This window comes from Telopea speciosissima, chromosome 3, assembly GCF_018873765.1.
Source record: "Telopea speciosissima isolate NSW1024214 ecotype Mountain lineage chromosome 3, Tspe_v1, whole genome shotgun sequence".
NCBI classification, from domain to species: Eukaryota; Viridiplantae; Streptophyta; class Magnoliopsida; order Proteales; family Proteaceae; genus Telopea; species Telopea speciosissima.
Window position 1 is genome coordinate 8,722,201 of NC_057918.1, and position 27,705 is coordinate 8,749,905.

At 38.9% G+C, this 27,705-nt stretch overlaps 3 protein-coding genes across 3 annotated transcripts; 1 reads left to right on the plus strand and 2 right to left on the minus strand.

Moving 5' to 3' along the window:
• Positions 1 to 1,506: 1,506 nt before the first annotated feature.
• Positions 1,507 to 5,652, minus strand: LOC122654469. Its single transcript, XM_043848568.1, has 2 exons — positions 4,987 to 5,652; positions 1,507 to 1,944 (listed from the first exon to the last, which is right to left on the minus strand). The coding sequence occupies exons 1-2, from the start codon at positions 5,637 to 5,639 to the stop codon at positions 1,671 to 1,673; spliced, it is 927 nt and encodes a 308-aa protein (XP_043704503.1). The 5' UTR covers positions 5,640 to 5,652; the 3' UTR covers positions 1,507 to 1,670.
• Positions 3,494 to 26,629, minus strand: LOC122654468 (protein ALTERED XYLOGLUCAN 4). The gene is made up of 5 exons (XM_043848566.1): positions 26,389 to 26,629; positions 25,083 to 26,231; positions 24,654 to 24,659; positions 16,078 to 16,087; positions 3,494 to 3,511 (listed from the first exon to the last, which is right to left on the minus strand). Coding segments are annotated over exons 1-4 (1,341 nt in total). The 5' UTR covers positions 26,573 to 26,629; the 3' UTR covers positions 3,494 to 3,511; positions 16,078 to 16,085.
• On the plus strand, positions 7,393 to 11,688 carry LOC122654470. Its single transcript, XM_043848569.1, has 2 exons — positions 7,393 to 8,012; positions 11,333 to 11,688. Exon 1 carries the CDS (start codon positions 7,460 to 7,462, stop codon positions 8,009 to 8,011), a length of 552 nt encoding a protein of 183 aa, XP_043704504.1. The 5' UTR covers positions 7,393 to 7,459; the 3' UTR covers position 8,012; positions 11,333 to 11,688.
• Positions 26,630 to 27,705: the final 1,076 nt, after the last annotated feature.

The following is a 27,705-nucleotide window of genomic DNA, read 5'->3' on the forward strand; positions in this document are numbered from 1 at the left end:
AGGGAAATTTCAATGATTTCTCAATTTACGTGGGACCTGCTTATTGTAGCACATTCAGTTTCACTCTTCTCTTTATGAAAATTCACAAAGAACTTCAACCAAAGAAGCTCAACACAACTATAAATGGAGCGCTAATTGAAGATAATTACTGAACAGACAGCTTTTGCAGTTTTGGTATGTCAAACTTAGGTATTACATGAGATATTTAACTGCTATTGAGGAGAAAAGGTTGAAAAGGGGATGAAGATTAATGAGATGTTAAATCTGGACAACATACAAATAGGTAAGTTTTCTCAGACTCTTGTTGCAGCCATTCTTCAAGATACTTGTTCCCACAAGGGATTAACTATTTCAAAAGCGACCTTAGAAACAAAGCATCCAATTAAAAAAAAATACGAGTCAGAGCAAGGCTCCTGCATAGCAAAGGAGCTACATCTTACTAACAAATAGGTTCCAAATTTCATTTAAACAGGAGGCTTCCTTTAAGGTTTTTCGAACTACACCCCTGCCCAAGAGAGATTTCTTCCAGATCTCCCAACAAAGACTGTCCCAAGATGCAATGAGACTCCAGCCATCTGAATGTCCCTTGCCATGCTCAACATAAGCAAGAAGCAATCCTAGAATCCAGCCTTTAATTTGATTGGTGTGCAAGAAAAAACATGAACTGAACCAAGCAGGACTGACAAGAGGGCATTTGAGCGTCGCACAACAACTGTCCTCTCGTTGCCACAACAGAAATTTACAGAGCTGTCTTTTAGCCACCATCAGAAAGCCTGAGTAGCACACCTCCACATAAAGAGCTTCAGCTTCAGAGGTACATATATATTCCATATTTCCATCCCTACACTGTTGCTAAGAGAGGAGGTTCCACACTCAGCCAACTGGAAACCCATTCTCTGAGAGAATATTACTGGATAATCTAATTTTGCAGTATTACAACATGTTCTTAGAGAACTTCCAATCCGTCCATCAGCTCTCTTAGTAAGCTCATAGGCATCTTTAGAAGCTCAGTTGCCTTATAAAGTAAAAAATTGATCTAGCCTTGGCTGGACTCTACATTTCTTAATCAGGTCAATGAAATCACAATCAGTTGTGGGTGAGTGGATTGAGGCTCCAGTGTAATAACTCTATCATTTGGTGGCCCATGCAGTCAACTGTTTTCCTAAATTATAACAGATCTGTCATTCCTCTGCATTGAAGGAATTCCTGTTTTAGAAAATCCTTTCCCTTCCAAGTTCCAAGAGCTTTCAAAAGTACAGGAGGCAATCTGACAGGACTCCAACCAAGGAGGTAGAAAGGAGCTTCAGGTTCTGCATCCTCAATGTGTACCATACTTGGAACATAAGAGTACCTAACTTATACAAGGGGAAACCATCTGGACAACTGTTGACTGCATTCTGTTGGCTGTTACAAACAAGGCACCTGATTGGGCTGACCATCGTTCCAGATTGATTTTCCTTTGCAATAACCATAAGGGAAAGGAATCAAATAGAAGAGGGTGGGGGTGGGGGGATCAAGATCTTATATTTGAGATATGTGCAACAGAATTAAGTGTTCGTCACCACAAAAACCAGCTATTACAGATGGAAAGAGGAGTGAGTTTGTCAAGAGGAGAACCCAGTTGCACACGTTGCATATGCATTGGAAAACATTATTCACTTTTGCAACCTTCATGAAGGAAATTCCTCATCAGGGTTTGCGATATCCACTTCTGAGTGGTCTTTCAAAATTGACAATCTCTTGCACATCAAGTGCTTACGTGGCTGGAATATCAACAGGAAAAAGATGCTATCTGTCTTGACAGGGCTGTAACCTGCTTTAGTATACAGTTTTAAAGGAGCTGTATCGATCATTCTGCAGTGCAGGTAAACATCTCTTGAAGTACAACTCATCTGCGATATCAGTTCTTCACATGCCTTCAAAAGATGCCAACCAATGCCCCTCCTGAAAAGTTCCAGAAGAAACAACTTAAAACTGGCTGTTAGATGATAAGTAAGAAATGTTAATCAGCAACATGCAGAATTCTAACTGCATTATTCAAAAGGGAAATAACAATTATATATATGGGTATGCTCAAACAGATGATTCACAGTCTATGGTGTAACGTCATCATATATCCAAAATAACAGTTATATAGTCAACCCTTCTTATTGCAACTGAAATGAGCAAAATTTCCTATAAAAAATAAAAAGATAAAAAAAAACTTTGAAACATTGTAAGTGGAGCGGCAATGGTGACACAATATAGGAGTTCAGCATATTTTACAGGTACAAAGTCTAGAGGGTGAGCCTTAGTGCAACAGTAAGGTTGCTCTATTCAACCTGGCAGTCATGGGTTCGAATCAAGGAAACAGCCTCTCCGTGTAGCGAGGGTAAGACTGCGTATATCTGCCCTTTGCCAGACCCTGCAGTAGCGGGAGCCTCATGCTCTGGGACACCCTTTTTAAAGTCTTGATTTTTCCACCTATGCCTTGGTTTTCAGATTCAACTTAGTTTGACCTTTTAGGTTTGGTCTTGCGTTTTGCATCTCGAGGTTTTCTTTGTCTGAGGAAATTTTATTACCACTAAAGAAGTATTTTGCTTCCTTTTGTACTAAAGTAGGTTTGGGTTCAACATGCGAATTGAAAAACCAAAATTGTGATTCTTTTAGTGGTTTCTATGTCAAAGAATGAGATTAAAGGTTCAAGGCACTTTTTCAGAAACTACGAAAAGGAAATGAATTTTGAATCTGTTTCAAATAGATGAAGGCTGTGGCAAAAAAAAATTTCTCCTCTTTTTGCTCACTCCAAAAGAAATAAAATATTCTTTTCAGAAAAGGTTTCTTCAGATAGCACACCTGAGAAGGAATCTCTTGACAGCCCATGTTGTCTATGCCATGTCAAAGGGTGACATGGCAATTCTGGCAGTTGGATATCTAGGGAATGATCTGGATTGGTCATATGTTGAACTTCAAACTCAAAAAAGTACATGTTGGGAAGCAATGCCTTCCCGTATGTGTACGAATCAAAGATAAAACAACCCACAAAAGGTGTGTGTGCAAATACTAGAAGCAAAAGAAAAACAAGCAATCACAACACCAAATTTAACGTGGAAAACCCTTCAATGTGAAGGGAAAAACAACTGGACAAATCCGAGGGGAATCCAATAAATCAAATGAGGATTACAATGTTTTTCTTCTCAAAATTTTGCCCAAAATTTAAGGATTACAACAAGAATAAGAGAACAATACCACTTGAAGAAGTACAAGGTACCTCACAAGCATTAACAAGATGAATCTTCCCACCTCTAAACGCTATAAAGGTGTCTTCCAATAGCTTGGAGAACCAACCGAAAGCATAAACAACAGTTTCAGTTATTTGGCTAGATCAAGAGCATGAGATATAGTAGAAAACGGCCTCAAGAATGACTCAAATGTAAGGAGAACCCTTTGCTGAAATTTTGCACTTCTTTTCCAAGAGTGCTTCAAAACCCTTGTTTTGACTTCTCAAACAAGGTTGCCCATTCTTCTCCTTGAAGGATTTTCACATTCAGCAAGAAAGGCAATGAATGATTTTTTTTTAATGTACAGCTGGATGAACGGCTATACCCGACTTTGGTTCACGTGGGAATTCCAATCCTCGAGTGTTGTGTAAGTTGGTTCAGTTTGTTTTCATTTGAGCCGGTCATTTTAGTAACGGTGCGACTCATAAAAAGAAATCAAAGATAAGATCTAAGAGAATGCAACACATGTAGTGGTCATTATAGTGGTTCCTTCTGATCCTAGAAAACACGTGAAAAAACGAGCAAGGGCTGAAATGAGAAAGGTTTGTAGACTCGTGACATAGCAAAAGGGAAAAAAAGATGTGCTAACGTGCACCGGCTTTCGTGCTAAGTGCTTGCATGACTTCAATTTGCAAGGTGGAGATCTCAAGAACACCTCCAACATCAGTTGGCAGTTTTGAGGTTGCATCACTGGGTAAGCAGAACCAAAGATGATGGACAACGAGGTTAAGAAAAAACTAGTATGCCATACAACAGATGAAAATGCTACCAGCCTAATTTCTTAGCTTTTAACTGCCCAGCTGCAAAACTGCAGAAATTATTACACAGTTCCTGCATACACTAACTAAGACAACAATGTAGAGGAAGTTACCATGCAGAGAGTGTGATTGCAGGGAACTGCAACCACATGTGCACATTAGCTTCTCTAATTTGTACCAAAAATGGGCCATACTGAACTCATTTGTTTGTGAAGCTACACTTAGTTGTACCAAAATATGAACTATCAATAAATTTCCTGAAATGGAATGAAATTCAGTAAAAAACCAAAACAAGCAGTTGAGAACCAGATGATTCGGTCGAATTTCTAATTTTAAGGTTACGGAATGTCTAAAATTCTCATTAGAGGCATAGGATAATGACTTATTGGGACTTAACCCTTCCTGTCAGTTTGTCTGATTGAAGTATAAGATTCCATTGACTTCTTACATTTTTATTTCTGTGACTGTGATCATTCAATTACTATTGGGTGAACCCAACCCTGGATTGCCCGACCTACTAAACTGATAAGAGGAGTACCAGTTCAGTATTAACAGCCAAAGAGGAACCCTCCCAATACAACACCGACAAGGTATGAAATCTGGGATGAATAACCCCAATGGCCTGGACATAAATGGATCCAGTGAAGGCATCTCTTGCTTCTTATTGCCAAACAGATTTTCAAGTCCAATCTTTCTGAAGCATCTAAATGCCATGCTCCTACCTTTAACACAGTGAACGACTGGAAGGAGAATTATACCAAACAGGGTCATCTGTATGAACCAGAGCCATCAGACTGAAGGAAGTAAATTAATTTTAGTCATAACATCTGCAAGGACATGAAAGCGTTTAACAGATACAGGTCTAGAGATGCCCACAACTACAAACTTGAGAAACAAAATAAATTCATAGATTATAATTGAAGAAGGAAGCAAATTCTCACATAAAACAGGCAAAGCCGTAAACATACCTTCGGAGCTGCTTCTTCACAGACATATTACATATGTAAGGGGAGTCCTTCGGAGGAGTGGGGGTTGGAGGAGAAGCATTGGCACCTTGGTTATTGAAAGAAACTTCAACCGTACCTGCCAACTCCTCTTCACCATCTTCTCCTCTGTAAAACCCAATGAGCGTAGCCATGTGGGGAATTAGGTCTCTCCTCTCAATCAAATACTGATTCACCAAGAAGGCCAAGAAACGGACGTAACCGAAAGGTACAAACATGGATTCTGCAAACGACTCGGAAAGCAACCCAACTGTGGCATTGATCTCTTCTGCTTCCATCACACGAACAAACAATGACCCAGAAACAACTTCATGAGAATATCTGAAATTCTGTAGGATTTGCAGCTTCTTGGATTCTTCGCTACAAAGAAACCCGCCAGTTCTTTGAGGGTCGTTGAGATATGGTTCAGAGGAAGAAGAATGAGGCGAGGAATACACAGGAGAAAACTTCAAATTGTCGAATTCGTGCACAAGGAGCAGAGGGTGCGCAGGTTTAGGAGGTAAGGATGTGGTGGAGAAGGCGCGGAATGGATTTAGGACAGGGTTCCTTAGGGGCTGAGTGTAAAGGTGGGCGTGGCGAGGATCTGAGCAGAAAAACAAGGAGAAAGTTGCAGCCATGTAGAGCAGTCAGTCCTGACTCCTGAGTCGTTTAATGGATTGGAAAGAAAAAGAAGTGTTGCTCTGCTCGTGGTAGAGTGTCAATGTTGGCGGTCATCATTCGAACAATCGATAGAAAGGAAGAACAAGTATGCTGTATGCAATTGTTCGATAATTGTTTATTCACAAGACTCACCACCTACGCTGAAGAAAACAAAATTGCAAATTGGATAATGGATCTGAGATTCTAAGCAAGTGGAGATGGTTGTTGTTCCAAGAACCTCACCTCCTCAATTTAGTTAAAGAAACCCAAGAAGGACCATAACAAATTATCAATCACATGTCCAAAAAAGTTGCTCTTTTGATCACAGAATTTATAGTAAATTATCCTCATCCTTCGATTTTTGTCTTTGCCTTTCTGGGTATATCAACAAGATTATAATTTTGGAATTTCTTCTTAAAGGAAGGAAGCAGAGAAGTGGCTGGGGTGACACCTATGATTGCATCCGTCCAAGGATCAATCAAGACCATTGGATCCTTTCTCTAGTCTCCTCTACTTCTAGTCTTCTAGTTTTTTCTCCATATCTGTACTTCTGGTCTGATCGACTAATCTTGATTCTTCAGAACTGGTCTTTGCAGGCATAGCCATGAAGCTTACAACAAGTTTCAAATTTTAGTGTGTCAAATCCATTCCAGTATTTAAGTCTTTTTCATACTGGTCAAGACTCACGACTCTATTTTTCTTTTTGGGTAACGGACTCACGACTCTATTCGAGTGAGATAAACTAAAGTTGAATCTTTTGAGACATACAGTGAAGGCTACGGTATCTACCTGTGTGTGTGGGAGACCACTAGACCAGGAGTAAAACACACTGTTGTTTCTTGATTTCTTTCCAAAGAGCCCCATTATGAATTGCCCTGAATGTGTTCTTCCTCTGAATTGTGCTTAATTTCTTCAGGCACCACAAAAGCAAAAGTGCAGCAAGTTGGGTCTAAGAGCTCGTCTCTAATGGAGAAAAACTTGAGGGTCAGAAGCTCAGTGTAAAAAACCAAAATTACGAAACGATCATCCAATCAGGCCACGTGTCACAGCAAGGATGTACGCTACGTACGTGTCTTTGGGGTAAAGAGGAAAAAGGACTAATCTCTGAGTTTGGACTTTGGAACTCTTTGGAGATGGCGTGCGTCGGTATATTTCAGTCGTAAAAGAAGAAAAATGTTTGCTGTTATTCGTAGAAGAAGATAAAATGTTTACTCTTTACTCTCCCGGCACTGCAAAGGTACAGACACAAGCAGCAGTGACCAACAATGATGAAGCCGTAGACAAACCAAAAAGGGGGTTTCGGTTTGGGCATTCGTGAAAGACTCGTAACCCCATAAGTACGGGATGATTGGTATGATTTCTCAAGATCTTTACAGCCTTGTTTGTTCTCTCTCAGCTTCCTCTCCTTTTTCGTGTACTCCATGTGGGGCAGCATCACATGTTGTTTGGCCTTTAACCCAATTGCATAGATACTGTGTTTGATCCATTCTTTCTTCCCTCTATAATTGCGAACCACCTCGTTTAATTGTTTCTTCAGTTATTAATTGGGTTCCCTTCCTTTTATTCAGGGAGGATTTATATTTGTTTCTTTAGGATTTAAATTTTCTTCTTCTGGGTATTGCCGAACCATTCCACTGCCAACCTCTCTGGGTTTTGGATTCTTCTTAACCTATCGTCACTCATTTCTGTTCTCGAATTTTGCATTCTTAGTTGGTGGATTGTTTTTTTTTTTGGTTGCTGTTCTTCGACTTTCTTTCTTGGGGGCAAGTTTTTTTTATCTGAAGGTCGAATCAAGAAAATGTCGCAAGGCTTTGCAGTTGAACTTTACTTCGACCCAGCACTAGAAAACCAGGTCTTGAAGGCTTGGAATGTCTTAGCACGGCGTCAGATCAGCACCCAGCTTATTGAGATGGAATCTCGGCCACACATCACCCTTCTATCCAGTCCTCTTCTCGATCCTCCTAAACTGGAAAGCATCGTAAGGAACTTTGCTTCGAAGCAAGAACCTCTGGCTCTTTCTTTCTCTACCATTGGAAGCTTCCCAAATGGAGGCAGCGCTCTCTTTCTTGGCCCAACTCCTTCACTAGCACTGCTTCAATTCCACTCGCAATTGTGTGATGCACTGAGAAAGGAAAACGTGGAAATCAGTGAGGAATATAGCCCGGACTCCTGGGTCCCTTTCTGCTCGGTTGCGCAAGAAGTTCCCAAGAATCGGATGGCTGAGGCTTTCAGTGTTCTGCGAGATTTGAAATTGCCTGTTACTGGGTATGCAATGGATATCGGCTTGGTAGAGTTTTCCCCCGTTCGTGAGATTTTCTCATACCCTCTTGGGAGTGTACCTGAAGCTTGAGGTATCAGGATGACGTTTCTGATTTTCCTCTCGTTCACTAAATTTTATTTCTTTAAATGCACTTGCGTTCGTGAATGGTTCTACTTATGATTTTGGAGCATGGTTATAGATGCATGATATTATCTATTTTCTGTTATTTTTATTTGCTATTAAGATTGTGATTGTCTGGCTGGCTGTAAGAACTTTTGGGGTAGCATTTGAACTGAATTTTCTTTTTCTTTTTTTTCATACTAAGAGAAAGTTATTAGATTCCCAGCCAAGAGGTTGTTTCTCAAGAAAATTCAAGTGGATGTGAAGCATTTCCATTTGCACAAACAATAGATGGATTCTAATTATTTTTGCTGAATTTAATTATGCAAATTGTAAATAGAAAACATTTGGTTACACTGTAATTTTCTGAGCTTTTAAAATGTTTATTTGATTTCAATGCTTTCATTTGGAGATCAGTAATTGAATTTTCCTGATAAATACACACACACACAAACCTAATCTTTTTGGGTTTGTTTGTTTTAGTCCATTAAGGACATCTTGCAGTATTTAGAATAGGGTTTGTTTGGTTTAGTCCATTAAGGGCATCTTGCAGTATTTAGAATAAGTACTTCTCTTTTTGTTGTTGAGAACCCCTTTGGAGTGTATGCTAGAAGGTATTCTTCTGTCTTAGTAATTAAATATGAACATTCATTTCGGAGGCTTTATATTTGGGTATTCATTAGCTCTGGAAAACGTATCTTGTTGTTGGGTTTGATTTTTAAAGAACATCAGTAGTGATGGCTTTAAGGTATCACATGTTCAGGATTTATCTTTTTTTTAATAGATAGGATTAATCCAATTTTTTGACTTACACCAGGCTGGTCAGTGGTCACTGCTGGAGAAGGCCTTAAAATTTTTGCAGCATTTCTTCTTTTGTTGTTTTATGTTTTCTTAACAGCTATGAGATGCTGTGTAGAGTATCAGATGTATCAATGATAGAGAGCTCCCTTTGATAGTCACTTTATCCACAGGAAAACGGCGTTTGTGATAGTTTTGCCTGTTGGTCATTAGATTTTCTGGTTGTTAAACAGAATAAAATTAATGAAGTGATTTGTTTCTTGGTCCTTCTAGAAAATCCATATTTTTGGAGCTATTAAAAGTAGTGTTTTGACTTTGTAAAGATGCCTATCATTTTCCATCTGGTGACTGGAAGAAGGATATTTTGATCTTTCTATGTAGTTTCTAACATTAGAGGCTTTACCTTTACACAATTAGGGAACTCTCAATTGTGATTGGATAACTAGATTGCAATGTTGCAGGGTTTTATTCCCTCTTGGATGTTGAAGCCAAAAATAGACAGTACTAGTGGTGTATGAGTCTGCCTTCACTTCATGCATCACCTTTTCGTAGACTGGGTTTAAGTTCATTGTAATTTTATCATTCTGGGTAGAGCCATTGTAAATGCCGTTTCATTCATGGAGAGTTTTTATTCATTGTAGGGACACCTAGCTAGATTATCTGAAGATTAATTTGATTGTAATAGGAAGGGAATCTTGATTGGATTATCTTTTGTGGGGCATGTTTCACAATAACCTTTGTTATGTGGTTAAATGTACAAATTCTTTACATGCCATGGACATAAAGCAAAAGAACCCAAATATGCATAACCTAAACCAAGGAAAGAATGAGGTTTGCTTGGAAGGTTTTCAATAGTTTGATTTTTCATTGATGTTGAAAGATTTGGCTTGCCTGAAATTTTATTTGTTTACTGTTATTGTGGATGACAGAGGGCAGACCTTGGCGCAACGTTAAGGTTAAATGAGAAAGAGAAGAGAGGAAGAATTCCCAGATCACGATTGTGTCTATCGTGGGCTACGTCCTTTATTTATAGAAGGTAAACTGAGTTGTACTACAACTCTACATATAGTTAGAATAGGAAAACTTGCTTAAGATAGGAAAACAACTAACCACTAACTCCTAACTCCTACTACCAACTAAAGACTTAAATTAATAAAGGAAACCACAATAGGGACGCTCCCCCCTATTGTGGTACATATCTTAACATTGAGAAATTGAGAAATTTTGAGTAATCGTAGGTGTTTTGTTTGAGATTAGGATAGCCTCGACTTAAGAATATGCCAGCATTCCTAGCTAATATGGAAGAGAGCTAGCAGGATTACAGTTTCTATTTTTGTACTTTTTTTAGAAAAAGGACAAACCAAAAAATTCTATGATGAAAATGTTGTCGCAAAGAGAGGGGAAAATACAAGTTGATCAGCATTTTGGATAGGCTGAAAGCTACAACAATAACAAGATTGTAGGAGACAAACACATGACATAAACCACTCTCACTTATGAGTGATGACACCCTTCCTTTGTGTGTGTATCTGCTGACATGATTTCTGCTCTCTGCACTTGAGATAATGAGTTCATTACGAGTGAGGAGTCCAGAAGCTCCAAGATAATATGGTAAAGTTTCCACTTCTCCTTACAAGTTTGTAGGAGCCCAGCTTCTTACACCTCTTTATCTCACTAGTGGCATTTGGATCATGATGAATAAAAAAAAAAGTTGCCAATAGTGGATTCCAAGTATAGGAAACAAGCCAGCATACAACTTAAGGACCTAGATTGGAAAGCAATGGAGGTTGCATGATAAGTGTTGGCTGTTTGATTTGGCTCCAGAGCCTTTGAGTAGCTTAAGGGCATATAAACCAATACACGCATGAGGCTCCTTTTGCTTGTTCCATGCTTTATATAATGGCCTCTAAAGATGAAAACTATCTGGATTCCAAAAATTATTGAGGTCGTACACTTTTCCAGGCTCTGGGATTTTGCAAACGAGTTGGTTAGTTACACCTAATCCCTTAAATGCATTATTGTCAAAGAAGGTGAGTATGTACATGCTGCATGTTAATTTGTCTTCTGGACACGCTATGTAATTCAGGTAAATATTGTTGGATGGAAACCTTTTGTTTGGATTGCTTGGATGTGCTGAGGCTCTATGACCATGAACTTTCCCTTTTTTGGTATTGGAAGCTTTTATCTTAGTGCAAAAGACCATACTCTTGGACATAGAGCCTTTGTGTATCATATCATTTCCTAAGCTAGAAGGTCACATTCCAACTTCTTTTTTACCTAAAGAGGACACCATCACAGCTTTGCTACCATTTCCATAATCCAACATTGCATTATTATTGTAAGCTCTAGAAAACTTGTTTATTTTTCGTTATATTATGTTGTACAAGCATGATATCCTTATCCAAGCATCTTGAAATGATGATAAACTCAACTTCGTTTCTAGAATTTGGGGAAATGGTCTTGTTTCTCATGAGTTTAATGCTTAAAATGCAGGTTGAATACTGAAAACATGACAGTCAATCTACACAAAGAATTGCTGGGATTTGGAGAAGTGGCTTTAGCTGACACTCTTGATTGTGGGATTCTTTTTCAACTTTGGTTTCTCTGAATTACTGAAGTTTGGATGATGGTAAAACAATAGACATAAGTACAATGTAAAATGGCAGAGAAGTAATAGCTTTCTTGTGGAGACTAAATCAATTTAATTTTCTTAATTTTCATAGGTTACAACAATTGAGCCAAAGAAAACTATGGATTTACGGTTGAAAATTTCTGTCCAGGGTAGAGATGTAGATTCTTTTAGATTTAAAGAGAGCTTAGTCATTTGAATATCAAATTGATGTAACTTTTATTTAGAATATGTAACTTTGCTAATCTTGCTCACTTCCTTTTACTCTCCTGGTTAAGTATTTGTTCTGGAGTACGATTATCACAGTTTGATGTTCAGTTACTTAAAAACATGAACATTTAATATACTTCATGTGTGTCGGTGGATTTAAAGTAAACCCTTTATATAAGGGGAACAAAAGGCTCTTTCATGGACCAAAGCTCAACCAAGTTTGCAGCTTGGTAGATGCAATGTCCCACTTGAACCAAGTTGAATCCTCTCCTCTTTTATTTGGGAGAATTAGCTGCGATTGAAAAGCTTCATCTAGAAAGCCTTTTTTATATTAGTTATACTTTATTTCTTTCTTTTTAAAAACTTACATAGAAGTTTGAAACCATGTGCTGCAAGATAAACACCTTTATCACTCAGCTGCAGCTACACTTCTGAACATATGGCAGTTTCTGTTGCCTGTTTCATTACATGGAGCCTTAGGCACATATGACTCTACAGTCTGGACTTTTTGGACCAAGCAGTTAGACTTTGTATTTGGTCTAACAGTTTGATAGTGGTCCAATTTAAATGCAATGATTTCAATTACCTGGAATTGTGTAATTTACCTGGCCTACTGTGTACAAGATTTATTTTTTTTTTTAAAAAAGGAAATTAGAGTTGTAGAAAAGAACCTAGTCTAGGTTATCATGTTTCAAGATTCCAAATCTTGATTGAGCACTTTCTAGAATTAAATCCTATTCCTTGGAGTCTTGAGCTCTTTGAATGTCCATGTGGGTGCTTGCTGTGCTGTCCCACATGGAACTTGCTTTGTTGAACCTTCTTTCACTGTTTCAGTGCCTGAGCTAGTAAGATTTTGTGAAGATAAATTTTTCTGATAGATGTGGATTGAGCTGTACTCAGATAACTCTGTTAATCATTTGAATGTTCTATTTTCTTTTTTGACAAGGAACAGGCTTCTATTTGTTTTAGCGTGAGAGGTTAGTAATCTTACAATCAAATTTGAGCTGTCTGGAGTTTTTCAAGTTCATTATTGCTTCAATAGATTCCTTGTCTGAATTCCTAGAGGTGTTGGAAATCTCTTAGTTTCTTACTACTCATACACTAAGAAAATAAGTGCTAATTTAGGAAGAAATCACTCATGCATCAATGTCCCTTTTCATACTAGGAAAATGTTGTGGAGAATAGAGTTCAGCATGGCCTAGGTTATTGTGGGGAACTTGAAGATAAAGTGGTAGCACTTAGATCTGATTTTGGTAATTAAAAGCAAGAATTCAGTTTAAAAACACGGATATAAGAAAGTTTAGTTATTTTGTATTGTTCATTAATAATTTTTTCACTCACTTGAATGAAGGTATGCTGCAAGTATGATTGCTGTAATGGAGATTGAAGAACAACACGCTTTAAGGATTTATTGAACCCTTTTCAACTCTGCCATGGCCCATGAGTGTTGTTCATTCTGCACATCAATGGCTCCAGGCAAGCACCAATTTACAGAGTTACTTAAGCTCCAAGGGACGGTCATTCAAACCCTTCTTTCCTCTGTCCTTTCTTTTGCCGTGTGAAACTCTTCTACTTGAATGTTTCTAAGTTCCCAATTCCCATGAATACCTTCTAGGTTTATTTGGTGGCGGCCCAAGAATGCTAATCCCAAATTAAGTAATTAGGGAAAAAGTTGAGTGATAGATTAGAGCTCGTGCAGGGTGATTAGGAGAAAATTGAATGACTCAACCGCCAGAGTTCTGTTGGGGCTGAAACTCAGCTCGAGGTGTCCTTAGGAACAAACCAACCAGTCCCAGAAATATAGCTGAAATCCACCAAAGTTAAAGAGGTATGATTGGCCTGTTAATGACTGCAGCCAGAACAGAGTAGGGTCTCTGGTTATGTATGAAAAAGGGTTAGATAGGGTTTTATGATGTTTTTTAGCAGAGACGGATGACAGAAGTTAAGGGACAGAAATTGGAATAAGCAGTGAAGGATTGGAGGAGTTGTGGATTAAATTTGTATGCTGAAAAGTAGATCCAAAACAGGTATCACAGGAACAAAGAAAAGGGTATGACATAGCTATCGGTTGGATCACTTAGCAGTAGAGATTCTAAGCAAATAATAAGAACTGAAACAGAGACTCACCAGTTGTTGAATAGGCACCAATATATCAGGCCATGACCCTGAGGTTTCCACACAAGCTCCATCAAATTGCGATCCTGCAACTCTATTTAATTCTCATACATTCAGTCAAAATGCAACACACTACATTGTTAATATGACCCCTTATTTATAGACTTACTTCTCCCTAGCTAACTAAATTGACTCAACTCCAAATTTACAAACTTTAATAAACTCTAAAACTTAAACGACCATGTAAACAGATAATAGAAACTCCTAGAAACTGCTTGGAATGAAAATAGATTAGCCCCCATATGTGTTTCAAGGAACTAAAAACACATGTCTCATATAGATTAGCCCCCTATAAAATAGATAATTTGTCTCATCTTCAAATGTGCAGGTGAAATAAAAAAAAGTAACTCTCCCCCCCCCCCCCAATTCTCGCAACTCTGTATGAACTCTAGTTCAGTTAGAAAGACCCTTCTATGGGTAAAACCTAAGCCTAGGTCATTTATATTTGCATTATCACAGTAACAACAACTATAGGTGATGGCTTAGTCAACTCCTGGGAGTTTACGGGTCCATTGAAGGTTTATCATTTCTTCATGTCAGTTATACTAGGTATGAATTATCTGTTTCTCTCCTTTCCAACTACTAGGAACCCACTCCATGATTCCATGAGTTTGAAATCATGGGAAGGGAAGAACGAGGTATGTAATCTATCTTTGCCATCCTTCTAAATATCTGTTGTATTCTCAACCTGTGAGATGTTGACTTTTGTCATGCCAAGATTCCAAGTCGGTTATGATATACAAACTGCAATGCCCTTCATTGTTTTGAGCATGTGACTCAAAACTAGAATTTCTAAGTTCCTCATTAAGAGAAATGTTAGTATCAGGGCATTTTCTGTTACGCCAGAGATGTTGCTTGAGCATGGATAGATTCAAGACTAGAGTGCAGAGAACTACAGCATGGATGGCCAATGGTAAAATCGTGTTACTTGGTGGTAGTGGGGTACTGACAATTTCATTGTTAGGGTCAGATTTACAATTGTGAGAAACAGATTATGAAATTTTCATAATTCAAATAGGGGTTAGTTGGAACAAGTAGCACTGAGGACGCTGAGGTACTATGCTAAGGTTGAAACTAGAGAGACCTATAGGAATCAATTTCAGGGGATTATCCTAAGGGGAATGATATCTGTCTCCTGCATTCTTCTATGTTGCAACTGCAGGTGGTATGGCCACCCCTCTTGTTGTGTCTTGTTTGGAAGGTGAAGCTTGCTCGTTTGGTAGTAGATAGTGAACTGAATTCATTTTAACTTGTCCACTCCAGCTATTGGATTCTGTCCACAATAATTAAAGTTTGCTAATGCTTGTCTATGTTCCAATCGATGCTATAACCTGGATCTTTGTTAAGTCTGAATTAATGTAAGGGGCTTGCTGTACACATTGCTTGCGCTTGATCAAGCTACGAAGGTCCTATTTTAGGGAGGAGTTGCATTTTCATCATCTAGACTCCGATCTTGGGACCTTTGAGGCTTTGACTGCACTTAAACCATCCCAATTACTGGTCTTGGATATATGGGTGTTTTCTTGACTTCAAATTTCGATTGTTGTGTTGACAAGGTTTACTTTTGAAGATAGTTTTAAGGAAAAGGGGTTTACTCTGGTATAAATCTTTCATAGTTGATATGAAAAGTTCGAATTTTTAAGCACTTTTCCCTTTTGAAGCGCTTCCAGCACATAAGGTGCAGTAAACCAATCAGGTGGGTGGACATCTCCTCTGCCTTACCATGTACATGTAGTAATGGTTTAATTGTCAAACCAATCAGATATCTCCAGTATCAATGTAATGCTTTAAAAATTATCAATGGGTGTGATTACAGAGAAAGAGAAAGCTAATGCTTCTTGACATGCAGTGGTGATTCAATATGTTTCCCTCGCTGCCCATTAACACAAATAAGGGGGCTGTGAGAGTCTGTAACCTGCCATTGATGTATCCACCACCTTAAGCTGAATTATGATTTGTTTACTCTATGAATAAATGTATTGTGTATAGATAATATTAATATAGGAAAGAACCACCATTCTCCCTGCTCAGCACAGCCATCAACAAATCATTCCATGCATCAATTGGTCCTGGCAAGCACCAATGAACACAATCATTGAAACCCTCCATCCCTTGGTTGTTCCAGTGAGATCCTGGATGTCCATCAGGTCTCATCAACATTGCTCTCGTTATATCCAAAGCCCCGAACTTAATCCCTCTCTTCTCCCCTCTTTCTCTTGCTCTCTCAACTTCTTGTACTTGGACTCTCCTGAGTTCCCATTCAGTGCCTTCCAAGTTTGCTGCTTCATCATTTAAAGGGCTTGTTCTATTGCAGTTTCCTCCATTATTCCAAGTTCCATTCTCAAAATGGGATGGCGAGAAAGTTCTTAGCAAGACAAGTAGGCCTTTATTACAGTCCTTACAATCGTTGATGAATTGCATTACTGTACGCACCACCCTGCGGATTGAGAAATCCAAACCGTGATCGGTAATGTTTGGTTCGTTGCAGAACACACAACCGATAAGCTTGCCACCTTCATATATATAATTCTTACGGAAGAACCAGTGAGCGTCAGATACGATGGCATAGTCCACCGCTGGAAGTTTACTGGCCCAGTTGTAGTCAATCCTGTCAAGGTGCAAGTCGAACACCCCTGAGAGTGAACCATTGATTACTCTCTCTTCTCCGACCACCAGGAATTTGGACCAGAAAACCAGAAGAGTGAAATCGTGTGAGGGGAAGTACCATGTCCGGAATCGGTCTTCAGAGTCCTTGTAGATGGGTGTTGGAGTCTCCTGCAAGATAGTTCAAAATATTTGTTATTAACAACAGTATCTAAGTAGCAAAACCTTCTTAAGGCCGGGTGGAGAAGAACTAGGAATCAGGTCTAAAGTGATCCGGCCAGATTGGTCTAAGTTGGTCAAGAATCAGCCAGAATCAACAATATGGCCTCGTACAGGCTCACCTAGTAGGATCCTTAGCCCTACTACCACTAGTGGCCAGCTAAGCCAATTAAGATGTTTCAATTCCATGAACTCAGACCACCATTTACATTATTTTTATTGGGAGGAACTTTTTTGCTATCCGGGGGACTTGTATCCAAAGAAATACATTGAATAATTCACTTCCCTTTTGGGTTTACAAATACCCTTCCTAGGTTTTTGTATATTCCAAAATTCCTTTATGATTTCATTTCTTTGACTGTAAACTCGGGTAGCAGGAAAGTTTCTGGCATCTATATATTATATTGTACGGAGGTCAAAAAGGAAGTTTTCACATGGTCTCTGGTCTCTGTACAAGCATCTGGGCAAATTGGGGGGGGGGGGGGGAACACACCTGGGTATCTCTACCTAAGGAGCAGAGGTGTGATTTTACAGTATCCAATGAGAGCGGCATAGGAAACACTACCATGTAGAGATCTTTTTTCCCTAAGAATTAGAATGTTTCCAACTAGTGATGCGTTAACTGTGGTGTGACAAAGCTATAATTGTGCTCTACCAAAAAGAGAAAAGAAGAGAAAGCTATAATTGTGGGCCTTGCGATGGTGTTTGTGTTTCTCAAGAAATCACTACTACTAAAAATAATTTACCAAGTCATAAGCCGTGTATTATGCTAACTCAATCTCTATCGGTTGCATGTATTTATTTTATTTTTTTTTTTTTGGTTTCAGATGTTGCATGTATGGTCATGTTGATATAGGATTAGCAGTATTGCAGTAGTGGGTTTCTCCTCTAAATATCATGTGGGACTGAAAAAGAGAATGCAATGGATGGTAATAATGGTGATGATGGATGGATTTCACATTTTTTTTTTATTTATTTGTTTTGGGTCTGTTGTTTGAGAAGTGGGGGAGGAGGAGGAGGAAGAAAAGTAGTGGGAACACACTTACATGTGAGAGGAGACAGAGAAGGGATTCCATTTGGTTACGAGCGACGGAGTCACCTATGAAAGCCAGCTTTTTACCATTCACAATTGAGAGAAAGGTGTTTGGGTCGAACCTTGGGAGGTGACAACCATCGGGTTTCCATCTCCATTTCAGGAAATCAACGTCTACCCTTCCATGCTTCCCACAGTTCTTGGTGTCTGGTATCGTCCTGCAACTCCAATTCGTATAAAGAGGGGCTTTCAGGTCCTTGATCCATCGTCCCTTGAATAAGTCACAGTAGTCCTGATGGAGGAGAATCTGTTGGGATGTTAGGACCCTAAAAGGGTTTGGAGAGTAAAGAATGAGGAAAATGAAAAAGGTTGAGAGACCAAGTGACCATATCAAAAACAACCCTAGTCGTTCTACGTTCATGTGCCTGTCTTTCTTGTTCAGTTTTTCTAAGGTTGCAGAAACAGAGATTTTCATGGAGAAAGATTATAGACTTGGATGACAGAAATAGGTAGTGCTGCTGGAAGAGAGAATTTCGTGGAGGAGACAGATATAGTGCAAGAAGAGAGAATTTCGTGGAGAAGATTATAGACTTGACATAAATAGTGAAGTTAAATACTGGGTTTAGGATTATAATGGAGATCGTGAGTTGTTGGGGAGTGCAATATATATCTCGTCTCCTTCTAATTAAGGCTCCAATTAAGTGGATTTATGTCTCTGGTCTAGATTTTGGAATGGTTTGTAATGAAAATAAAGAAAAAAGGGAAGAACCCAGATCGAAGAAGAAGCTTTATTAATGGTTAGTGCCTGTGTGCGATGGAAACACGTGGAATATTAATTGCGGGGATATAAAGGAGCGGCTCGTGTGCATTGCAAATTGCAATGGAGATGAGATGGGAGTGAGACTCTTTTTTTTTGAAATTCTCATTCGTGTCTCCTCCCCTAATAAGGCGGCGTAATCTCGCAAAGTTTTTGGCATAATTGGAAATGTATATATAGAAAGAAGCTCTGGGTGATTTGATTACGCTTTTCCATTGTCGGACCTTAGCTTTCCCATTTCCACATGAATCACTTTAAAGGGTTGATTAGAACGTCTCCGCGTTCATAGAAATGTACATAATAACTAAGGAGAAAGTTCTCTATCCAGGAGCGTGGCTTATGCCAACATTTTCATGAGCCTATCTCTCTCCTCCCCCATTTGAAAAGACATATTTGTCCCCTTATTTTAAGGAGGAGAGAGATAGACACATGGGAGTGCTGGCGTTGGCCACACTCCCAGACAAAAAACTGTTTCCGTAAAAAAAAATAGAAATATCTTGTGTGATTGTTGTACTCAATATTTTCTAATGGCTTGGAGCGAATCATTAGGTACTTCTGCACATAATCAGCATTTCTTGATTAGATCAGAACATGTGAATGTTAACCGCATCAACTTTTGGACGGTTACATACTTACATAGGCTTCATAAACTTCTTCTATATATGGTCTTCATGCATCAAACTTCACTAAACCCCATGTGAAAGAAAGAATCTCAAAATAAAACATATGGTCACATCACCAATGCAGAAGAGATTTCTCTCTAACACTGGTTTGACTTAAATTTGATATAGATTTGCGTCATGGAGAGAGTTTTTTTTTTTTGCACCATGGGTATAGGAAAAGTATACTCATCCAGGTCATAAATGCTTATGCTAATCCGCGGTCTCGTTTTGTTATTGTGTATCTCCATAAGGTTACACACTTTATTGTTGTGTATCTTCATAAATTTACACATAGGTGGGAAAGAAATTGTTATACAGACAATCCGTAGATGATAAAGCGATGTTTGCTTCATATAGTCCCCCATCTTTTGCATGAACTATAATATATTACTACCTATGAGTATAGGACTAACGAGCATTGAGTATGGACATGGACTAGTATATATGTGACCGAGAGGGTACTCAGAAAGGCAATGTAGCCCTTGCACCAGCACAGGGCCACTAGGAATATGCTCAAAAGCATCAACAGGGGTGTGATGTAGAAGCAACATTTTTTCTCACATAAAACATCGAAGAAGAAATATGTTTGTGAAACTGAAAGGAATCCACTAAAGCTATTTTGCATGTGGTTTGGTCAAAGGTTTTGTTACTTTTTCATGGTGTGGATTGATGTCGGCAATGATGGGTCTAAAGTGACTTAGAGTCTCTCTCTCTTTCTCTCTCGTGGTAGTGGAGGTCTTCGTCGTCACACACAGCGTTTTGCAGCTCCTTGACGTAAACGACCTGCAAGACAATTAGACAAGAAGAAGACCGGACCAGCTAGCCCTTCTCTTCCAAGTCAAGGGACCAAGCTAGCCGAGGCCCAGTAGGGGCCGAGAGGACACAATGTGGTATAGTACTGCAACGTGCTCACAATGCCACGGTTAAGGCTTAAGACTCGAACTTAAGCCCTTTTGGAGCCAATACAAACAGCCAAATCCTACACCAAATATTTTTGGTATTCTCTTTCTAGTTGTTAAGTTGTTTCAATTTCAACTGGCTATATGGTGGGCCTTTACACCCCCCCAAAAAAAAAAAAATATTTTGGCTATATGGTGGGCTAGATTACGTATCTTTCTTTCTGATGATTGGTCTGAAAGAAACTCTCTGGATTAGTCGTATATGAATATTTATATGACCGGCCCATCTCAATTGTCTGGCCCACCCTTCAACCATCCACAGGTTACACCGTTACAATATGACTGTATTAGTCAGCCCTAGTCGTTGGGCTTTGGCCCATTCTAATTTAATAGTTTTTTGTTTTTTCAAAATTTTTGGTTAAAATTCTAATTTAATCGTTGACCTCGACCCAACTGAGCAGTCGTCAACATAGTTGGGTATTGGTGTCTATATTTGTCTTGGCTTATATTGGCATGATATCGATATAGATAATAGATTGGGTCAAGAATTGGACCGTATTGGGTTGATTTGACTGATCTGATCCATTTATTATTGACCGACCCACCTGATCCATATTATCAGTATCGGACTCTAGGGATATCGATTTCATCGACCCCGATGTAAGTTGATAAGCCCCAATTTTTGGTAATATAAAGGCACCATTATTGTCTTATAGTTTTCGAATGTGAAATTATTTCCTACAAGTCTTTTCCACGTGTTATATGGTGTTCTTTTAAATAAATCCATTGCATAATAAAAACCAAACTTTATTTTGATTTTTATTTTGTACGTGGTTATTGTCATTTGATCCCAATATCACTTTAGACTTTGCTTTCTTAAAAGCAAATAATAAATCTTTAATTCTTTAGTCTCACATGTAAAGTGAAAGACAGAATAAGCTTGTTTATATATAATTATAGGAATTATAAGGTTCTTGAAGAGAAATATCTCTCATCTTATGTATCCAGGTGAGTCCAGGGCTTCTTTTCACACATAGCTGGGCCGGGGTAACGTGGCCCATATCTTCATTTTTTGTTTTCAATTGGGCCGGTGTCTTTTTGGGCTTAAGTGATATACATTTGGGCATGGACTTGGACCCATGTCGCAAGGTATCCATGGGTTCTTAGAACTTGGATTTAAATCTTTTAATCTTATCCTTTAGAACCAATGGTCACACCCATACATTGTGCTACTTTGATGGGAAATATTCTATTCTATTCTATAAATACAGGAAGATAGAGCCCTTCAAAATCAGTTAACATAATTCCTTTTCACCTCTCTCTCTCTCTCTCTCTCTCTCCTACCCACCCACCCGGGCAAGTTGCTTGGGAAGTGGGTACGGCGGTCATTGCACTCCTATCTATGTAAGGAAGCACACAGGTAAGACGGGCAGGCGGCAGTAGAGGATCCAAATTGTATTTGTAGTCCTTTTCTAGAGAAATTGTCATTGTTCAAAAAGGGAGAAGGTTTCCTATAAGGGCAGTATAAGAAGAAATCCACACATCATATTATAATTATTGAGATTGGAAAATGGTATCATTTATATGGGGCCTTCAAAGGATTTACATGGTTAAAATAGGAAAGAGAAATGTTAGTGTAAGTTCTATTCTTTATTATATACGGAGGTTATAAAGGAATTTGTACTAGTGTAGTGTAGCTATCATTTTTCCGTTTTCAAAATAGGGATCGAATTGGCCGGCCGGTTTCTGGTCTATTTGACTTGGTGAAATTTTTGTCCAAAATCTAAGGTTATGGTAATTTCAGGCCGATTTCTGTCCAATTCTGTCCAATTCTGTCCAATTCCAATCTGATTTGGATTTCTGATTTTGAGTTTCAAAACCCTAATCTTGATGTCATTGCTCCAACTACTTAAAAAATTGGGGGGAAAGTTCTCTGAACAGTCGAGGTAGGGAACACTAGCACCTCAATGTCTATCTTTCATATGAAATGACCCTGCTACCCTTCAATTTACGATACCCTTTTATTGCGTCTCATTGGTTACTCATTAATTAATCCTTTCCCCAAAAAATAAAAAGTTGATAGACTTGTCACACCATCCAAAGGGCCTTTGTCACATTGCATGATCTAAAGAAAGGCTCACCATATAAATTGGTGGTGCAAATGGAAAGAGGTATTTAATTGGATGTGAAATTCTAACTTTCTTAAATTTCTTAAATGGTTGTTGCACCTAACCCAATACTGAGTAGGGTCCGGAGTGTCACCACCACTATTACTTCTTCCCCGTTGTCCTAAGAGATTATGATAAGCTTCTCTTATAAAATTTTCTCTTAAGATGGATTAGCTTACCTAAAAGGATGACTTTTGAATCAATAAGTAGGGTTTTATACAAAATTTGAACAAAATCAATCAGGTGGATTTCAAATAATCTCGATTCGATCGAGATAGGATGAGTCTTACCCAAATCCAATTGATTTCGGGTTATTTTTAGGATGGCTTAAGTTATAATCAATGAAAACAGATATTATTCTTATTATTCGGAGTTTTTAAACCTCATAAGTAGGTGACAATGAAGGTTTAATTTTTCTCTTTTTTGTTTCTTACAAATATTTAGTTGAAAGATCAATATCAATGGATACATAATCAAGAAGTTAGGCCAAGAAATCACTAATGTTACTCCTCAAAAAAAAAAAAAAATTTAATGTAGTCAACTTTTTTGGGGGAGCTACGGTTAATAATATATGCAAGATACAAGTATTAAAAAAGATTTTATCCAAATGATATATTTTTTGAGTACACATGTGAAATTTATAAAAATAAAAAAATAAAAAAAAAAAAAATCATCCAAAATTAAACCCACTAGCCTGATTACTGATACGATACAAATATGATTAGATTGGGAATGAAAGTCGATATCAAGCATAATTTGAAAACCGAACCAACATTGCCTGATTCGTCCATTCTGTGTCGGTATTGAACTTAACATAACAAACAATTGAATAATACGCCTAATACGTCCAATCTAATACCAATTATTAGAATCTATATATGGTCCCAAGTTACAACCTCAGGGAAATCAAGAGATTTAAGTAAAAGAAACATGAATAGAAGAAAGCTAGGAAACAAAAGTAAAGATCGAAAATAAGTATTGATAGATAGATATTGATGGTGATGTGGTGAGGGAAGAGGAGGGGGAAATCGTTTTTCTTTATATAAAAAAAAAAGTCGATGGAAGAAGCCGTGTTTGATCTAATCACACTATTTATTTATCTCACATTATATTAGAGTAGTGATTGGGTCATCAGGATCCTATCACATGAGAACCAGAAGCATCCACTGGAATTTATGATGAACTCACAGGGAAGCATAAATTAATAGAAATCATCATTCTGACTTCTGAGGGTATATCCTGCTCTATTCATCCTAGCTATATAGGGAAGAAGATTTTATTCCATTTTTTGTGGTTTGTTATTCTCTAGTGTAAACTACTACAATGTTCCATCTTAACTCAGAAATCTTTGTTTTTAATAAGAAAAAAAAGGATAGGTGTGGGCATATCGTGACTGAGTGGCCTTGCCCAATGGGAGGGGCAGGATGGGCCTTTCCCGTGGGGAGGGGAGAGAGAAAAAAATACTGGGGACCACACCGGTGGCGACTGGCGTGCATGCCTATTGCCTAATGCCTACCCTTTTCCCAATCAAATTAATGTGTTTCCACCAATTTTTTTTTCATATGAAAATGACTTTTAATATTAATTATATATATATATATATATATATATTTTTTTTTTTTTTTTTTTTTTTATTTTTTTTTTTTTTGGTGCCAAAAAAGTATTCATTAGGCCGAAATGGCATAAGTAGACCTGACGTCCTTTGTTTACATGTTAAATGGTAAAATTTGACAGGTGGTCCAATGCATTTATTTTCCAACACATCCCACGATTAGAATTTTCATATCACCCTTTTCTCTCTCTCTCTCTCTCTCTCTCTCTCTCTCTCTCTCTCTCTCTCTTTTTTAATACAACAATTACAACTTATTCAATAAATTTGGTTTCGAAGAATCACCGGTTTGTTTTACCCCCACAAAAGAACAAATCACCGGTTTAGGAAAGAAAATGGTATAGTGGATCTTCTTGTTTAAGGCGGAGGAATGGAATGTGCAAAAGAATAACATTAATTAAAAAATAAGAGCTACTACACAAACCATAAATTAGTAAATGGACAATTTTTTTATTTTTTTTGGTAAACGGACACTCTGTGACAAGCACAAACTAGAGGAAGGGTAGTTTCCTATTTCATAGATATATTTATATATTTATAGGAGTAGTGGATATATTTATAAGAGTAGAGTCACTACTCACTAGTCATTGCTCTCTTCCATGGTCTCTTGTCTCAGCCATCTACCCATTTCTGTACTAGAGGGACTCATAGAGGTCTAGAGGCCACAAGATCTCGAATCTTTTACGCCAACTTTTTAGATTTTCTTTTGTCCTCCCAGATATCACCATTAAAGCTTAAACCTCTCTTTCTCTCTCTCTCTCAACCAATAGTTCAGTAGCCACCGACAAGAGAGCCCTCGGATCCAACTTTATGATTAAAAAGTAGGGAAAACCAACCAATCATTGCACTTCCCTCCAATCCTCTTTTTTGGTTATTTACTGTAGAGAGGGAAGCATACATGGAGGAAGAAACAGTGAAGCACTAAAGCAGCCACCCCGAAAAATAAATATTTGAAAAAAGTATGGAGTCCCCACTCACCCATCTCCCATCCAAGCCAGCTTTTCTACCCAAAAAAAAAAAAAAACCTAGCCAGCTTTTATCTATTTTTCTTTTTTGCCACTTCTTCTTCTTCTTCTTCTTCTTCTAATCTTCTCCTTCTTTCCTTCTTTTTTAAAAAACTTCAAGTTGAAGCCTTATTTAGAAGATTAGGACCACTGTCCACTTCACCATCACCACCCCTAGTGTTTACAAGCAAAACAATTACAAAGACAGCTTAAATCCTTCCAACTTTCATCTTGGAGCCGTACCTTGAATGGGTCTCCCACCTTCTAATGACCTCCAATAATATCTCGTTCCAGGTGTCAATGGGCCCAGGTAAGCACCAATGTACACAGTCATTCTGTACACGTTCTGGCACCCCATTCGCGAATGGGAAAGGGTACATGTACGGTCCAGGGTGGCCGTCCGGCCTCATCAATGCTAGTTTTGTTACATCCAACACCTGCAACCTTAGCCCTGCTGCCGTCTTCCCTGTTCCCATCTCCAACTCCTTCTTCCTCGCTATCGCTCCTTCCAACTCCTCCACACCAATCTTCCTCATCTCTGCGTCCATTCCCTCCACCACCTTCTCCCCATCCTTGTAGGGTTTCTTCTTTGGGCACGCCCCTGCCTTATCCCATTCCCCTTCGAAATGCGACGGCGAGAATGTGGTCACGATCACATCCATCCCATCCCCACCACGCCTATCGATTACTGCCTTCAGGGTCGTGTTGAAAGCTTTCCTGTACACATCGTAGAAGCCGATCTCGCTGTGATTTTGACCAGGGCAGTAATGGCAGCCAAGCACAGATTCCTTCTCGTAGTACACAGCCGGGTGGAGGAACCAGTGACCCACCGACAGTACCAGTATGTCTATCTGATCCAATTCAGACGCCCATCTCTCGTCCACGGAGTCCAAGTAGAGCTTGTTGTGATCGAAACCGGTGTCAGATTTCTCGATCCCTTTCACGAGGAATGGGGACCAATAGACGGAGATGTTGAGGTTGTGAGAAGGGAAATGCCACCGGCGGAACTTGTTGTCGTCGCCGCTGCGGTAGACGAGATCAGGGGAGGAAGCTGAGGAGACGAGGCAGAGAAGGGACTCCAATTGGTTCCTGGCCATGGAGTCACCGACGAAGGCCACATGTTTGTTCTCAAGAAGGGAGAGGAAGGTGGAGGGTTTGAACCTGGGCAACCTGCATTGCTTGGGTTTCCACCTCCAAAAGAGGTAGCCCTTGTCAGGGCGACCATGACTCAGGCAATTCTGGCCGTCCTTGATGGTACTGCAACTGGTGCCGTTATACAAAGGCCCCGCCTTGTCGCGTACCCATTTGCCATTGAAGTAATCGCAAGAAATTTGCTTCTCCTTAAATTCTCCTCTCTTTAATACTGCAATCAAACAACATGGAAGATTTCAGTTATCCTCAAATATACATCCAACTTATTACTCACAAACATCCACAGAAAAAATTTAAGAAACATTCATAGTTCATTAAATACAAGATTAAGAAAGAAGAAAGCCATAGAAGAAGTAACTGGGATGTACCTTGAGCAGAGATGACCAAAGGCTTGTGAAGAGGGGTCTGATTTGAAAAAGAGTGGGTGAGGTGGAGAGGGTAGAAGTAGAGGTGAAGGAGGGTTAAGGGAAAGAGAGTATAAAGAGCCCAAGATCGGAGCTTTGTGAAGGAGCGAGATTGATCTTTGAGTGAGTTTGGTGATCCCATTCCCATCAGTCTCCACCCTTTGTAGTCGCTGCTAGGCTCTCTCTTCTTGGTGATGGAGATGGAGGTGGAGATGGAGAGGAATGGATTTTAGGCCCTGAATAAAGGGAGGCAGACTCGGTCTGGTTATTTCCACTTTCCCAGAAATAAAAACCTATTTCCTTGGGTGGGTAATAGATGAGCGTATGAGATGTAATGATGGTGCCTGGACAAGTGGAGAGGACGACAGAGAGAGAGAGAGAGAGAATAGGGTTGGAACATGCAAGTGTGGTTGTGGGTGAGATGGGGAATGAGTGATTTGATTCTATCAAATACAAATCTCGAGAATCTCATTATCTGTGTAAGTGTAGTAACAGTTAGGTAGCCATCTATCCATCCACCCACTAAATTAGTATCTAACAGAAAAGGCTAAAACCACTAAACCAGATGTAGGGTTTTTGATGTCCCAAACTAGGAAGAGTCGTAGAGCAACCAAACACTCATCCCTGCCAAGTCCCACCGACACCTAGGTTTTAAAAATATGATATAAAATTTTTAAAGGAAGCCACGTGTACGTGATAGAAGTGTCCACGTATATGCTATGCCAAATTGTGTTCCTCGCCAATGCTAAAGATTCCTTTTCCAAACGAAAAAAACGAAAAACCCTCAAGTAACCCGGCCCGATTAGCCCGTGGCCAGCCGGCGCCATTACTCGTTGTAGCTCTAATAAATGAAATGAAATGAAATGAAAACAATAGATAGTGGTAGTAGACTAAGTAGTCCATCATCACCTTCTTTTTGCTCCTCTTATATTCTTATAAAAAAAAAAAGAATTCTTTACCATAAAAATACTATTAATTAAAGCTTATGAAAAAGATTATGGTAACAGTTGGGACACCACTAAAAACAAATTAGTTGTTGTCTTCAGATATAAAACATATATTATGTTATGGGCCAATGCCCAATGCCCAATGCCCAATGCCCAATGAGGGTTTGGGTTGGTATCCAATAGCATTTGTGTCAACCTTGGTGGACCTTTTAATCATAAAACCCCACTTTTCATTATTATTATCCGCATTGTTAGGTATAGGGTGTTTGGTGCCCATATCGGACACCACGAAACCGATACAAATCGACTGATATCTTTGGACCCCTTATCCCTA

Excerpts from the sequence above, each read along its gene's own strand:
- LOC122654469 (XM_043848568.1), bottom strand. The coding sequence starts at position 5,639 with ATGGCTGCAACTTTCTCCTTGTTTTTCTGCTCAGATCCTCGCCACGCC. Across the intron at positions 1,945-4,986 it reads GTGAAGAAGCAGCTCCGAAG|GAGGGGCATTGGTTGGCATC; the intron begins GTATGTTTACGG and ends GGAACTTTTCAG.
- LOC122654470 (XM_043848569.1), top strand. The coding sequence starts at position 7,460 with ATGTCGCAAGGCTTTGCAGTTGAACTTTACTTCGACCCAGCACTAGAA.
- LOC122654468 (XM_043848566.1), bottom strand. The coding sequence starts at position 26,572 with ATGGGAATGGGATCACCAAACTCACTCAAAGATCAATCTCGCTCCTTC. Across the intron at positions 26,232-26,388 it reads TTTGGTCATCTCTGCTCAAG|TATTAAAGAGAGGAGAATTT; the intron begins GTACATCCCAGT and ends GTTTGATTGCAG.